Source organism: Montipora capricornis, chromosome 4, assembly GCF_036669925.1.
Source record: "Montipora capricornis isolate CH-2021 chromosome 4, ASM3666992v2, whole genome shotgun sequence".
In the NCBI taxonomy this organism is placed as follows: Eukaryota; Metazoa; Cnidaria; class Anthozoa; order Scleractinia; family Acroporidae; genus Montipora; species Montipora capricornis.
Genome location: NC_090886.1, coordinates 46794877 through 46808802, shown reverse-complemented (window position 1 = coordinate 46808802; position 13926 = coordinate 46794877). Strand labels below are relative to the sequence as shown.

The following is a 13926-nucleotide window of genomic DNA, read 5'->3' as shown; positions in this document are numbered from 1 at the left end:
CAATTCTGCAAGAATGGACGACGGTATGAGAGTTTTGTTTAATTCGGGGAAATATAACTCAAAATGAAACTCAAATGGACGTGAGATTGTTTCAGGCACACCAAATATCAGGGATGGGGTTTTCAGATTTTTCAGTTTTTCCGCGATCTGCAAAAATGAGAATTGTGCCGGATAATCAAACAACAAATTTATAAAATTATGATGGCACATAATTTCTGTTGTAAAGGCTTTCACGGTCTCCTTTGTTATCTGCAACAAGTATTAATGTGTCAAAAGACTACAAAATGCGTGCATTTAACATTATAAAACCTTTTAGTCTCATGGGCAGTTCCGTAAACAACGAGACACAGTGGAGTGACAATTCCCGACTACAGGTAAACAATCCCAAAAGTTTTTACTGCTCACGAGCAAACAAACAAACTTTCAACTTTTTTATTGTAGGTCGGTTTAAGTTGACCAGCGTCAGAATAAGGCATAAAACCCTTAAGCAATATCCGTAGCTATCAGTGCACACTGAAGACAATATATGATATGAACAAGCCAATCGCACTCTCGCCTTGAATGAAAATAAATGATGTGTAAAGAAGAGAAGTCATGATCAATATTGGCCATTTCTGTTTTTTCATTCAAAGGTGAAAAACTTAATTACGCAACTCAATGGCCGAAAACTGTGCATAGTACCCTTATCGCTCATGGTGTGCTTGACAACTGAAGAAGTAAAAAGCTGGCATCACACTGGATCGGTGAAACGTCAAGTCAATTAAAGTGTCCACTAAGTGCTAAATTTCTGGTGAGGTGCCAAACAGCTTCTGTTTTCTTCGAAGAGCCGTTTACGAACGAAAACAAAAAAATAGAACATTTGTGATTTCAATCTCATCTTTATCACTGAACGCTACATCGATTACCGAGGGCAACCAATGCTCAATCAGAACTGAGAACGCAAACCTACTGCAGCTTTACAAGGAAACTTGGCGCCGGTAAGTGCTCGTTGAAACTTAATAATTAGTGATCTCTCTTGTTCAGGTGCATTAACTGAACGAGGAAAGGGTATTCGAATAATTACTGTGGTCTTCGTCCAAGTAAGAAGACAGGCTTGTTTTATTAATCAGGGCCAAAAAGACATGCTATTCTCTTAACTGAGCTAATACTTCTGTAGATTGAGATAAAACGGTCAATGAAAATGAACCCAAGCAAAATCTTGGGCTACTTACTGATATCTTGGAGGATTGTGCGTTCAAAATTCATCTGGGAGTCAAATTTTCGTGAATCGTAGTTGGTCAATATACTCACCCGCATTAGTTCTTCAATATCTGACATCTTGTATCGAAATACCAAAAATCTGATCACATGATAACTGAAAAGATTCATAAGCTCGTAAATCCGAAGGGAAATGGCAGAAAATTTGAAATCATGATCCAAGTGACAAAAATTATTTTCAATTCACAGTTAAAATAAAAACCACTGCGTAATAGAGGAAATGAGCCTTGGTCCTCTGAGAAGAGATTTATGCCTCCATGTTTCTATTTTTACTCGATCGTATTTTCCCATGTTGAGTTATGGTAGTTGTAACGTACGGATTGGGTGTTGTGACCCACGCACTCAACTCAGTCTACATCAGTGTCGAATCAAACTCTTCTTTTTGAGCTAACGGTTTCGTGCCGGCTCCACTCAAAATTAGTTATGAATGATCCATATGAGATAACATCAGTGATACACTTTACAGTGATTGCTCGAAGTAGCTGACATGGGAAAGTTCGATCTTTAGAGTTTTCGCGAGAACAAACTGACCTGCGAAGTTGAAAGAGACCTAAACAAAGTGATTGTCTGGTAGGGCTCCAATACTGACTGGTTCAAAATGGTGAGAACCTTTTTCTCAGTGCACCCGTGTGAAACCACGTTCGAGAAACAACGAATAATTATTCAAGATTCCTAGACATTGTGCCGAATCAATCTGATGTTCATGTAAAGGATGAAAATCATTGAGACGTTGTAGCAGAGAGAACATTTTGAACACGGTGAACTGTTTTACACATAAGTAGTAGTTAAAAATTTTTTGCCTTAATTAATGGGGTACAATTTCTGAAGTAACGAATTCAAAAGATTAGTATGCATCTTCATGTATATTAACCAGGGAACCATCAACTCCACCCTTGCCAACTCATTTGGTGAGATGACATCTCAGTCCAATAAAGAAAAGATACAACTGAAACAGTTTAAATTGGCCGGGAATACTGATGGCTTTTCTTTTCGCAAAGCTATCGTCTCAATGTTGATTAAAATGCATTTTTTTTCTGGGGGTAACGTTTCAGGCCAAGTATTTTCACTTCACTTTTTGTTTCTAATTACGTTCGAAATCTTCAATTTGTTTCTTTTCCGAAGTATTACGTAATTGTAATGAAAAAGATGTTACGTGTTAACCCCGGCGTTCGAGCCTCAGTGACAGAGAATCCGAACTAGTAATCGGCGGAAGGTCATGTTCAACTCCTGTAAAGGAACACTTGGATTTTTCCGAGTTTCCCCGGGTCAACATAGAAACCTAAATTTCATCATTTTATTACGTAATTCTTGAAGTAACATACATTGTTTCATGATTTTATTGCTTTTCCTTTTTCGCATTTTGGAGGCAAAGCTTCACCAGTTTAAAAAGGAAAGACAGAGCTATGCCTGTAGGTTGAAAAGTGATATCGAAGCGATACGGACTGGGCTAAAAGTTTGTCAAGTGGCAACCGGCTGCCAATATGCTTTGCAGTCAACTTGATACATGCAGGGGGATCATGAATTAAATACGCTTAATAAACTTACTGAAACCCCAAAAATTATCCAAATTGCATCCCGCTCGGTGTCAGATGCAGTAAAAAGAAACGCAATATTTACGGTTACCTTACTGATACTATGACCACGCAATACAAGGCGTTGTCATCGTTACAAGCATGGAATTCTTTTCTTGGCAAATCGTTTATCAGCCGGAAAGAGATCCAAAAAACGGTTCTCATTTTCATGTAATTATCGGATGGAATGAAATATCATGATATTAAATTCTATCAGGAGGATGAGCTCCTGATTTTATTACTCCAGTTTGTAGATCCATCACTATTTCTCCCAATCGATTAAAGGCTAACGAGTAATTTTCAGGCGCGGCGAATTCTCTTATCGTAAATGTGTAAATAATCAAAACAATTTGACAAATGCTTGGATCATTACACAAGACATTTTTTCTGTATTTGAGTTCAACTGGGATCACGTGACTTTGGAGCCCTTTAAAAAATTATGCAATCGATCCCGAAACTGACAGTGGCTCTAGTTTCTTTCCCCTACCGTCCTCTTCCCGGCTTCGAACAATTAAAATGAAGTAAGAAGATGGGAAAAAAAGTGATGTCGTAGATCTCGGTAATGTGTTCAAATCAAATGATTTTCTTTACGGTAGTGAAACAAAACTGGAACAACTTGATAAGAAATAAAGAATGAAAACAGACGACTCCTACTGTCATAAGGTTAAGATCACATAAACACAAATCTTTACGACATAGCCCAAACACGACTGTTTGCATAGTTTGTCGTCATTTGCGGCCACGGCTTTGTAAACTTTAACAAACTCACGAAATCAGTCCAATATCGAATATATGATACACCGTCAGTGCTGGCACATTACCTACAGTGAACTACGCGAGTATGACGAAATCAGCTATTTATGTTTTTTGCTGCGTAATTAAGAATCATTTTTTCACACCGGCTAGACGCTTTGCGTCAAACGATAGAACAAAGTGGCTGCAAATTCGGCTAATTTTAAAAACCAATTCATTCTCGTGGTTCCTCCTGACTTGGCTGATCCCGTGTTCGACCTGAGGGAAGTCGGCGCCATCCCCGGGCGGGGCGCCATCTCCATTGAAAGACACTGCCAGGACGACCATAAAAGGAAAGAGCTCTGATGAACAAATAAACAGAGCTCCTATATAGACTTTGAATGTCAGTGGTATGTAGCCTATTAAAACCAATGGTCGTTTATGTTTGGCCTTGCAAGATTTCAGTCTTATAGGAAAACGCAAATAACTGAACAGACTTCCGTTGTCGGAAAGTCCACAAGGCGGGTGGCATGGTTAATTGGAAGGTTCCAGAGGCTTTGTTCCGGAAGCAATTGCGAACAATTTAATTTCGATTCATTTCCGGTCCTAAAGCAGTTTCTGAATATATGTAGGGTTTCAGGGCATGTTCATGCAAAAGTACTTCTCCTACTTTGAATTGTTACTAAGTATCTCTCGCAGTAACAATCATGACTTGGTGCCTGCGGTGTAGTTAAGCCAACGTGACTGGAAAAGAAAAAAAACAACAACAAAAAACAAAAACAAGCAAAAAAAAAACCCCGCAGTAAGTTGAAGTCGCTTTAGTACTTAATTCTTGTAGCCATAAAATGGAGATATAGTGGTTTCCGGACTGTTGAAGTAAATGTAATGCCCGGAAGGCTCTTTTGATGAGTTACAAGATTTTTAGAAAGTGTGCGTGGTATGGTTGTAATCAAGCTGTAAGGTCACATGATCTGTTCCACTAACTTTTACCTCCTACGATTTCGCGTGTTTAAGAATGCCATTCGCTGTCATTCGAAAACAAAGAGGAGTTTGAGATACAAATTCTAATATTGACCATAAATAATTAAAAGGATAACTCATTTTGCAGCCTCTCATTTTTATCAGACCTGCAATATCGATTAACGAATATTATTCCCTGCGCTTACTGGTCACGTTTCGCCACTTCGATATCGACACTCTTGGTGAAGGTTGCGGAATGCGCGTGTTTTTCTATCTTGAGTCTACGAATTGGTCTCTAGTTGGCGTAGAAGCAGGGAAGACGTATTTCATACCATTCGTGTAGCAGGTGTTGCGTTCACTAACCAAAAGAAGCGGCTGTGATCATTAGTTATAAACAGCGAGTCCGCAACAACAAAAGAGTGTATTTTCCGTCATCATCATCCCGCCCGGGGCAATTAGTGTGAAATTATCTTTACGGAGGGAATACAGTTTACTAATCCACAGTTAACAACTATACGCTGAAGAAAAGGTGAGACTGTTTCCATTTAACTTTCCCGGAAGTTTTAATTTTGCGTGTTTAGACAAAGAAGTATCAGATCTGGCATAAAAAAAACTATCAGTGAAAATTGAAAAAAAAAATAACTTTCTAGGAAATGCTTTTCATTTTTCGTCCACTTTTATTTCATAATCATGCTGGTTTTACTGAGGCCTTGAGCTACATTGCAGGATTCTCGGCCACTTATTTGCTGATGAATAGCGTGTATTGTTATGATACGACTCGTTCTTCAAACGATGCTGCTACGAGATCACAATCGTTGCCGCGTATTCTGCAGTTACTACAGGGGCTCGTTTCTCGAGATTATCGGAACGTTTCGGGCTCTCCTCGGGTGTCACAATTTCCTCTGTTTCTTAAAAAAAGAAAAATGGAGAGCTATTTAGCCATCAAACTCCACCACCATTTTGCTTTTTGTTACCTTGAAAACAAATACCAGTCTATTAAAACAAGCGGATGGCACCTTCGGATGTGGCTTTTCGGACCCGAAATGTGTTCGAACTTTCGAGGAACGGGGTTCCAGGCTTTCTTTTTCCGCTGTGCATTCTTGTTGCATTGTTAAACAGAATCACCGCCAAACAAAAATCGATCAACTTGATAGAGTCTCTCCTTAAAAGAATACAGTTCAAGTCTGGAAGCCAATTTTCTTTTTTGTGGTCAATTATAGTGGTCTCCTCTTCAGTCAGTGGCAACTATCCTCATTTAATTCAAGGGCAAGTACTGGTCATTTATATTGCCCTTAGTGGTACAACGATTTCATTTTATCTTGGGGACAAAATCATTGTTGTTTGTTTCTAGTTTAATCGCAATAATGAAGCTGAGACCTTTGACCGCCTTCTTTAACGGAAACTTGTTTTCATTTCTGTTTAAAGCTTGAGTCCAGACGCCAAAATAGCGGGTTTCGTTTTTCGTGACTGCTACCGCATCTGATAGTGGTCGTTTCGCAAACTTGTTAATGGTGACACTAAAATATCCGCTCGTTCAATTTTTTGGCACCACTGAGAGGCACTTTTTCGTGGCTTGAATCTTATCAGCTTCTCCAACATATTATCATTTTTTTGTAAACAGCGGTAAAAAAATCCTTTCTGCACAGGCTACAAAAATGAAACTTCACTTATCAATCACGTGACTGGCATAGACATAACAAAATTTGATTTGCAACTGGACCATGTCTCTGCAAAAGTTACTCTAGAGGAAAATTTGCATTCAAGTTATTTCTTTCCCGAAATTGAATACAATGTCAAAATGAAAACAACTTAAAACTAGCGCACAAAGTGCTTTTCCCGTGAGCCCATCCGTAAGGGGTCTGTCAGCTCTTATAATGGAGCAGATACATCGCTTTTGTTTGTTTTTTTTCGAATTGTTAGGACTGTCTTAGCGGCTTTGTCTTTCTCTTAAAAGACATCGAAGTTTTGTTGATTCTAGTTGATGCGATTTCGCAGGGCTTTAATTACTTTAAAAGGCTTTTCGCTCATTCACTTCCATATGTCGTATCTGGAGTTGCCCTCTCAGTAGCTCCGCGTAACGATAAACATTAATTCCTTGAGACAACGAGCTGCAGTTTCCGATTCTAACTAGACACTCGTAATCCGGGTGCAATGGTACAAAATCATCTTTGTTAGCGGAAGCCCGGCTGATAGTTCTTTTTGACTACCGTTTATCAGGATATCATTCTCCTTGTTTAAGTTAAGCAGGGTGGATTTCAGTGCTGGGTAAAAAGGAATTCCAGACTATAGGATTTCACCTTTTAAGGGTAGTTTCTCTTCAAGATGGTTACAGGCACGATTAAATGAGTGCACCATAAATAGACGCCTTTTAAAAACTAGATGCATAGCAAATAACGAGTACTTTCGATCGAACTGACATATCGGGAAGAAACGCCTGCTCGTTTGCTGGATGAAAATAAAATTCAGTACAAATAATGATTATGTACCGATTGTAAATTTACTTTAGAGATGCTGAAAAAAGAAAAGTTTGTGCCTTTACCTAATTTTAGAAACTGTTGGCTTGGAAACCATTTGTTGTTATTTGAAACAATGGACACGCATATCACAATAACTTATCAGGGAAAGCAGTTTTTGTAGAATATACTTACGGACAAAACTTGAGAAACTTCACCAGACGGGAGGAAGGTATGCTTTTGATCAATTGTACGGATGAAGAAATCAGTTGTGGCCGGAATTTTGTCAAGATGTTGCTGGTGGCAGTCGCTTGCCATGAAATATTATTGATTCAGCCAAGTTTATTTGAAATAATAATATGCATGAAAAAATTGCTCGATTCTGATTGGCTGAGAGCAGTGCAGTTCAAGTGTAACACAGTGCAAAAAGTGTAACACCAGTGCAAATTACACATTGAAACTCTGGATTTTGATTGGCTAACAAACAATAGGGTTTGGTCAGAACCAATAAAATCTTTTGTTTTCAAATCAAGCGTGCGCCCTGGATGGCGGATTTTTCCCTGATTGCGTGATACGCGTGCGTTTCTTTTGCTTAACCATCACGAATCAGTTTTTCATGTATGTTATAAATAAGTAATCACATGATTTTTCTGGGATTTTTCTTTTGGTCGTCTTTGAAATAATTTACTCGTGCTTATTTATTCCAAATTGCACTCGAAATCATGTGATTATCTATACAAATCGCACCATTTTTGGTTCTAAATCGCACCTTTTTTCAGGCCAATGAGAAAGGAACACTAACACAAAACAACCAATCACATTTCAAGGCTTGTTTAAAGAAACCAATCAAATTGCGGGAAAATGAAAGACAAACAAAGCCACTGTGTGGCCAATTTTGCAACTTTTGTTCCCAAAACTTTACTTTAAAAAAAGATTAAATTTAATTACTTAAATTTTCTGAACGATGTTAATGAGCTCCCTCAGGCTGAAAACCTACATTTAAAAGGGGAGTGTTCAGACAACAAGTAGCATTAAACTTTTAACTTCTGACTGCACATTGAGATGGATTCCAGATAAGTTAGGGTTAGGGTTAGTATCCATTTTGTGTCCGCTTTGTATATAAACCGGCAACTAGATCAGTAAAAATATTGGTACTAACTAAAATACTGTGTTTGAGCGATTGAATTGTGGGATTTAATTTTTTGGATGTAATCAGTAAAATGGTACGTGCAATTTTGATATGAAATCATACTTATGATTTCAAATCAAACTCGCGCTGAGCACTAGTTCGATTTTGAAATCACACGGATGATTTCAGACCAAATTGCACTACACTCAGTGGAACTACCATTATTAACCCTCGGTTTCTAGAGAGGCTTGTTACGTTCCTTCCCAACCATGATATGATACCACAAAGGCAGAAATCCAAGAGGACAGACCCAAAAATAAGACACAAACAGCAGTGATAAACATATTGAACTTTTTCATTTTGATAATGACTTGACGTTTCGTATGTGCTCTACATACATTTTCAAAAGTAACCGTTGAAATTTAAAACAGCTATTTATATATAACAAATCGGATGAGGGGACTGGAACCTAGATTAAGCAAATACTTAACAGTAAAATATATAATAATAATAATTATAATAATAATAAAAACAGAAAAGATTAATAAAGCATCAGCTTTTCACTTCCGACGTTGACGTTGAAAGCTGGCTCAAGTTCTTGAATAAAGAAGGTCTCTTTTATTTTACAATGAAAGTCAATGATAGTTTTACAATGATACAATGATATTTTAGCGAAGGGAAAAACTGACTATCATTGTAAAATAAAAGAGACCTTCTTTATTCAAGAACTTGAGCCAGCTTTCAACGTCAACGTCGGAAGTGAAAAGCTGATGCTTTATTAATCTTTTCTGTTTTTATTATTATTATAATTATTATTATTATATATTTTACTGTTAAGTATTTGCTTAATCTAGGTTCCAGTCCCCTCATCCGATTTGTTATATATAAATAGCTGTTTTAAATTTCAACGGTTACTTTTGAAAATGTATGTAGAGCACATACGAAACGTTAAGTCCAGGGGCACCCAACGACCAATTTGTTGTAAAATGTATTATTATACCCCAGTTAATGAAAATAAATGTTATTAAGGCATTTTTAGGTGTTTTTCAGTGTTGCTGGGAAAACATTATCTGTTCCTTTTTCCCAGCAAGACACACAAGAAATTTCCCAGCCAGCTAGATAAAATTGGTTGGTTTCCCAGCCAGCTGATCAAATTTATTTCCCAGCCAGGAATTCCGCGCGCTTTCAAATCCCTCGATCCAAAACGACCGAACAAAAGCGACAAAACCGGGACAAAACAGGTTTTTTCCGCAAGCGCAATCACTCTGACCAGCCGTCGTATGTTTGTGACTATTCTCTGGGAGAGGGAAGGGGTTCTTTTTTTTATTTTTTATTTTTATTTAATTTTTTTTTTTTAGTCGTCCTCAGTCTTCAGAGTTTCTACAGCCAGCTCGGGTTGAAATGCTAGAAAAAGTCAGTAATTCCCAGGCAAAACCTCTATCAATAACAAAATTTCCCAGCCAGCTCATCGAAACACCTGTATTTTTGCCAGCCAGCAAGATTCCTCTGGGGAACAGATAATGTGAGGAACAGTGCGTGCATGGGTCTTTTTGTCTTTGTTCTCTAAACCTCTCTTTCAAGCTGAATTTTAATATATCGAAAAAGGCATATTTCAAGTTTTCTTTTTCTTCGCTTGTAGGTAGGTAGCCACAAAATGACGAATTCGACTCCTTCAAGTGAACCTGAGAGTGCACCAGAGAGAACTCCGAATTTAATTCCGCACGAGGAACCTACGAGTGAGCTTGCTTTCGAGCCCCTACCACATTGGAACCAAGCTCTAGAAACCTGGAAATGGACCTGGGAACTTCACTGGTTGGGCCTCGGGACCATGTTTTCTCTACTGGCATTTTATGCTCTGTGGTCACTTATTGATTTGGCAAACAGGAAACACAGACGAAAGCCCCTTATCGCGATAGTCATCAGTTTTCTACTTCTACTATTTGCTTCTACACGAGCTGCGTTCTTCTTTATAAATCCTTATGAATCCGAGCAATGTTTCTTGCCCGGCGATTGCCCGGTGATATTAACCAGGATATTGTTTGGTATCGCCTACCCGTGCATTACCGCATCGTTTTTCCTAGTTCACTTGGCGTTTCTTCAGCTATCCAAACTTACACTATATCCTCAAAAACTACAGAGCGTAAAATTTGTGGCTTGTGTAATTGTGTTCCATTTTTCGTTGTCTTTGGTTACGGAAGTAATGATATCGCTGTACGCAGACTGGAGAGCTTTTACAATCGCTTGCGAAACGTTTTTCCTGTTTCTGAGCTTCATACTGTCAATGAGCTTCATTTACAGTGGACGGGTGATTCTTAGATCTGTGCATGAATCTCGTTCATCCGTGCGGAGGTTCAGTGACCTTACAACCAAACAAGCACCCGCTCCGAATGTAACTAAACTGGTAAAGATTACGTACATAACAGTGGTTTTGGGTTTGATAAGCGTTGTTTTACAGCTGTACTCAATCTTCGTGGTGCGTAATATGTACTCTAGCGATGGGGCACAAGTACCCGAACCTTGGTCATGGCTGATTTTTGAATCGTCGTTTCGACTCGTTGAATTTGGTCTTGGCTGCACACTGGCCTACGTTAATCCGCGTCAAGTCTCTGGTAGGAGGAGATCACGGAGCAGCGTATTTCGAAAATTCAAGATGTCGGGAGGATGGTCTATTTACGGACAGAATCAAAGCAGTGGAGACAATAGTGCTTCAAATTCTGCAACGGCAAACAATTTAAAGTCAGCTGAATTGGGGATTGTGAACGAGGGAGGAAGTTTTGAGTTCCTACAGGAAAACTCGAAGCAAATCACGGCTCTGTGACAGGATTCAGTGACTGTAATGAAGTGATCTCCAGCAACCTTCACGCCTTTGAAGGTGGAAATGGACAGAACAGAGTACAGTTGCAACCAATTATCATATCTCCTCTGACTACAAAGTTAGACTAAATAAGCAGTTTCTGTATCACCCAACTAGTGGACTAATGCAAATCCTGCATTTTGATTGGCTACGCTACTAGAGGACTATTAGTAATAGTCCTCCAGTACCGAAAAGCGTGACGCTTTCTTTCGTTTTATTCCCAAATAAATATTTTTTCAACTTGCATTTGCTATCTTTACTATTGCCTTATCTGTCCGACTAGTTGGGTGATACTAAAACAATTAAACCCTTCGCCCTCAAGGGCCACAGGTCAATAGCCCATTCGGCTACGCCTCATGAGCTATTGACCCGTAGCCCTTGCGGGCTACAGGTCTAATTGTTAAATACGACGTGGTCAAAAAACTCATAGACCGTAATCACAAATGGCTGTCAAGAAATAATTCATGGTCTTTGTGCTAATCATCCTGACTAGCCTCACTTAGGAGCAAAACTTCTTTTGAATTTTGTTCGTGCTAACTAGGCTAGTGCGGATGATTAGTATAAGGACAAAAGAATATTTACTTAGCCACCGTTTATGAATACGGTCTATTGAGCGGAGCGAAAACTGCTCTGGCCGATTCTGAATTAGCTGGGTAACTTCTCTGCGGACCAATCACACAAATGTAGATTTCAAGTTAGTGCGTATTGTATATTATGCATGTTAACTGTGATTATGAATGTTTTTTTTTTTAACGTGGGAATGATGGTCGATGATACAAGGGAATTTACATGACAAATATCAGGCGTTTTCCAAAATCTTGAAAAAGACTTGTTTGATCTTCGTTCACTCTTTCCTGTTAGCTTCGGATTATTCTGCTAATATATATGAAAAATAGCCTACCAAGCCTCAGTTCAGAGCAAGAATTATTTTCAATAGGCCATTTCCGAGTTCATGTCTGCCTCCTCTTCAAAGCCAGTCTGAGTGCGAAGTTTTTGTGATGGTAATAAGTTCTACTTTAAATATGAAATAATTTTCATAAGAAAAAATTTGCACTTAGACTCCCTTTAAAGAGGAAGCAGACACGAACTCGGAAATGGCCTATTCACTGCATGGTATCGGAACCTCGTAGGCTAATTTGCACTTGGACAAAAGAATTATAGATTGACCGCCATTTATGAATAAGGTCTATGGAGTTCAATTTCGAGAAAATTAGTGAGACACAAATGCGCCGATTTTCAAAGTCGTCCCCAGGGTCTCTCATCTTCCTTCCGCTGGAACGGGGAGCAACGGAGAAGAGAAGGGGAGATGCGAGACCTGGGAATTAGGTTGTAGTTACTTCCCTCATTTATTACGTATGCCGCTCATTGTCTGGCGCGGTTAAAGGGAACCTCCAAGTCAATCTGAAATATTTTCAAAGGAAGCGTTTGTATCTGAAAGAAATAAGTTTTTGAATCGCCTATTTTTGTTTTCAAATTTTGCGGGCGCCGCCATCTTGAATAATTGTGACGTGTTCCGGTTGCCCTATTGTTATTGGACAAAAGCTCTTTGTGTTAGAACAATAGGGCAACCGTAACACGTCACAACTATTCAAGATGGCGGCGCCCGCAAAACTTGAAAGTGAAAAGAAGCGATTTTAAAATTCACTATTCCTGATATAAACACTTTTTTAAAAACAAATTTCGAACAAATTTGATTGTAAACATAATTTCCTTCGGTTTAAACTTATTCTGTAATAAGAGTGGAGATTCCCTTTAACAAGCAGATTATATGTTGCCAAGCTTCCCCAGGTGGCGTCAAAATGGGGTTAGAACAAAAAATTGGCATGTATATATGTGTTTTGTATGATAAAGAATTAAAATTTCTTGATGATGACGTCAGCTGTCTCTGTCCTCCAATAGATCGCTGGTGAGAACCAATCAAAATGCCCGCATTATTGCGCTTTTTATATAAATTTGGATAGTTCTTCGAAAACAGCGATGCAAAGTATTTGTGACGTTAACCAGGTATCCAACCCGTTCCATTTCATTGCTCGGTCATGGATCAAACTGTGACCACTTTTCCAGTCTTTCAAACCATATTAAAAGAAACAAAGAGGCTATTTGTACGGGACTCTTACACCAACCCGTTCATATGGGAGTCTTCTTAGAATGATTATTGCAGGTTCAATAACACTCGGGAAGTCTTATCTCGTCTTAAATTCTTTTATATACAATTCAGAAATCAAACAACGGCATTGACGCCAGTCTAATTTCTGGAAATACCTCTTCCGTTCGAATGTTACCGGCCATCTGACCTGCCTTGTGTTTCTCGCGTACAATTTAAGTCTAAGCACTAATTTCAAATAGCGCTGATAGTATTAAGTCTAAGCACCCATTTTAAAGCGGTTAGCTTTCAATAAATGCGTGGCTATGTCGCTCAAGGTTAGGGTTAGAACCTGTAATAATCATTCTAAGACTCACGTATGAAGAACAAATATAGATCGGTGTACGGGTACCGTACGAAAAAACACTGCCAAAAAGAACAAAGGTTGTAAAAACAAAAACAAAAAATGTAATTTGGGACAATTTCGGAGACTGAATAAAGTGGAAAAGTTTGCGATTTCTTACGCAGAATGATTTACCAGTTTCAAAGACAATTACTGGAAATTATTCGAAATTCTATATACCCTTTTCCTCCCTCCCCCACGGGCTGCGGATGTCCATCCTATACTGTTATGGTCCCTTCGCTTAAACGAGAAATTGAAAGTTAAACTAGCTGGCATTGATTGTTTAAGTGGTCCATCCAATGAACAGTCATTTATAGACCAAAACATAATCATATTGTAATTTGGAAAGACGGCCAGCGTTCATTTCTTTTCTGTCCCGGCCTGTAAAATTGCTTACTTAAAACACCCGCCTGGTATGTTAGCTACGCCATGCTGATGAGGCCCAGCAAGGCCGAAACAGCTGTCCATGGCTGCTAATTGACCG

General features: G+C 38.8%; 1 protein-coding gene across 2 annotated transcripts; it reads left to right on the top strand.

Moving 5' to 3' along the window:
• The first annotated feature begins 517 nt into the window (after nt 1-517).
• On the top strand, nt 518-13552 carry LOC138047166 (proline-rich transmembrane protein 4-like). Of its 2 annotated transcripts, none has more exons than XM_068893898.1 (2): nt 518-977; nt 9742-13552. In XM_068893898.1, exon 2 carries the CDS (start codon nt 9757-9759, stop codon nt 10918-10920), a length of 1164 nt encoding a protein of 387 aa, XP_068749999.1. In that variant the 5' UTR covers nt 518-977; nt 9742-9756; the 3' UTR covers nt 10921-13552. The 2 variants fall into 2 exon arrangements, with proteins under 2 accessions (XP_068749999.1, XP_068749998.1); XM_068893897.1 differs by lacking the exon at nt 518-977 and adding an exon at nt 4726-5049.
• Nucleotides 13553-13926: the final 374 nt, after the last annotated feature.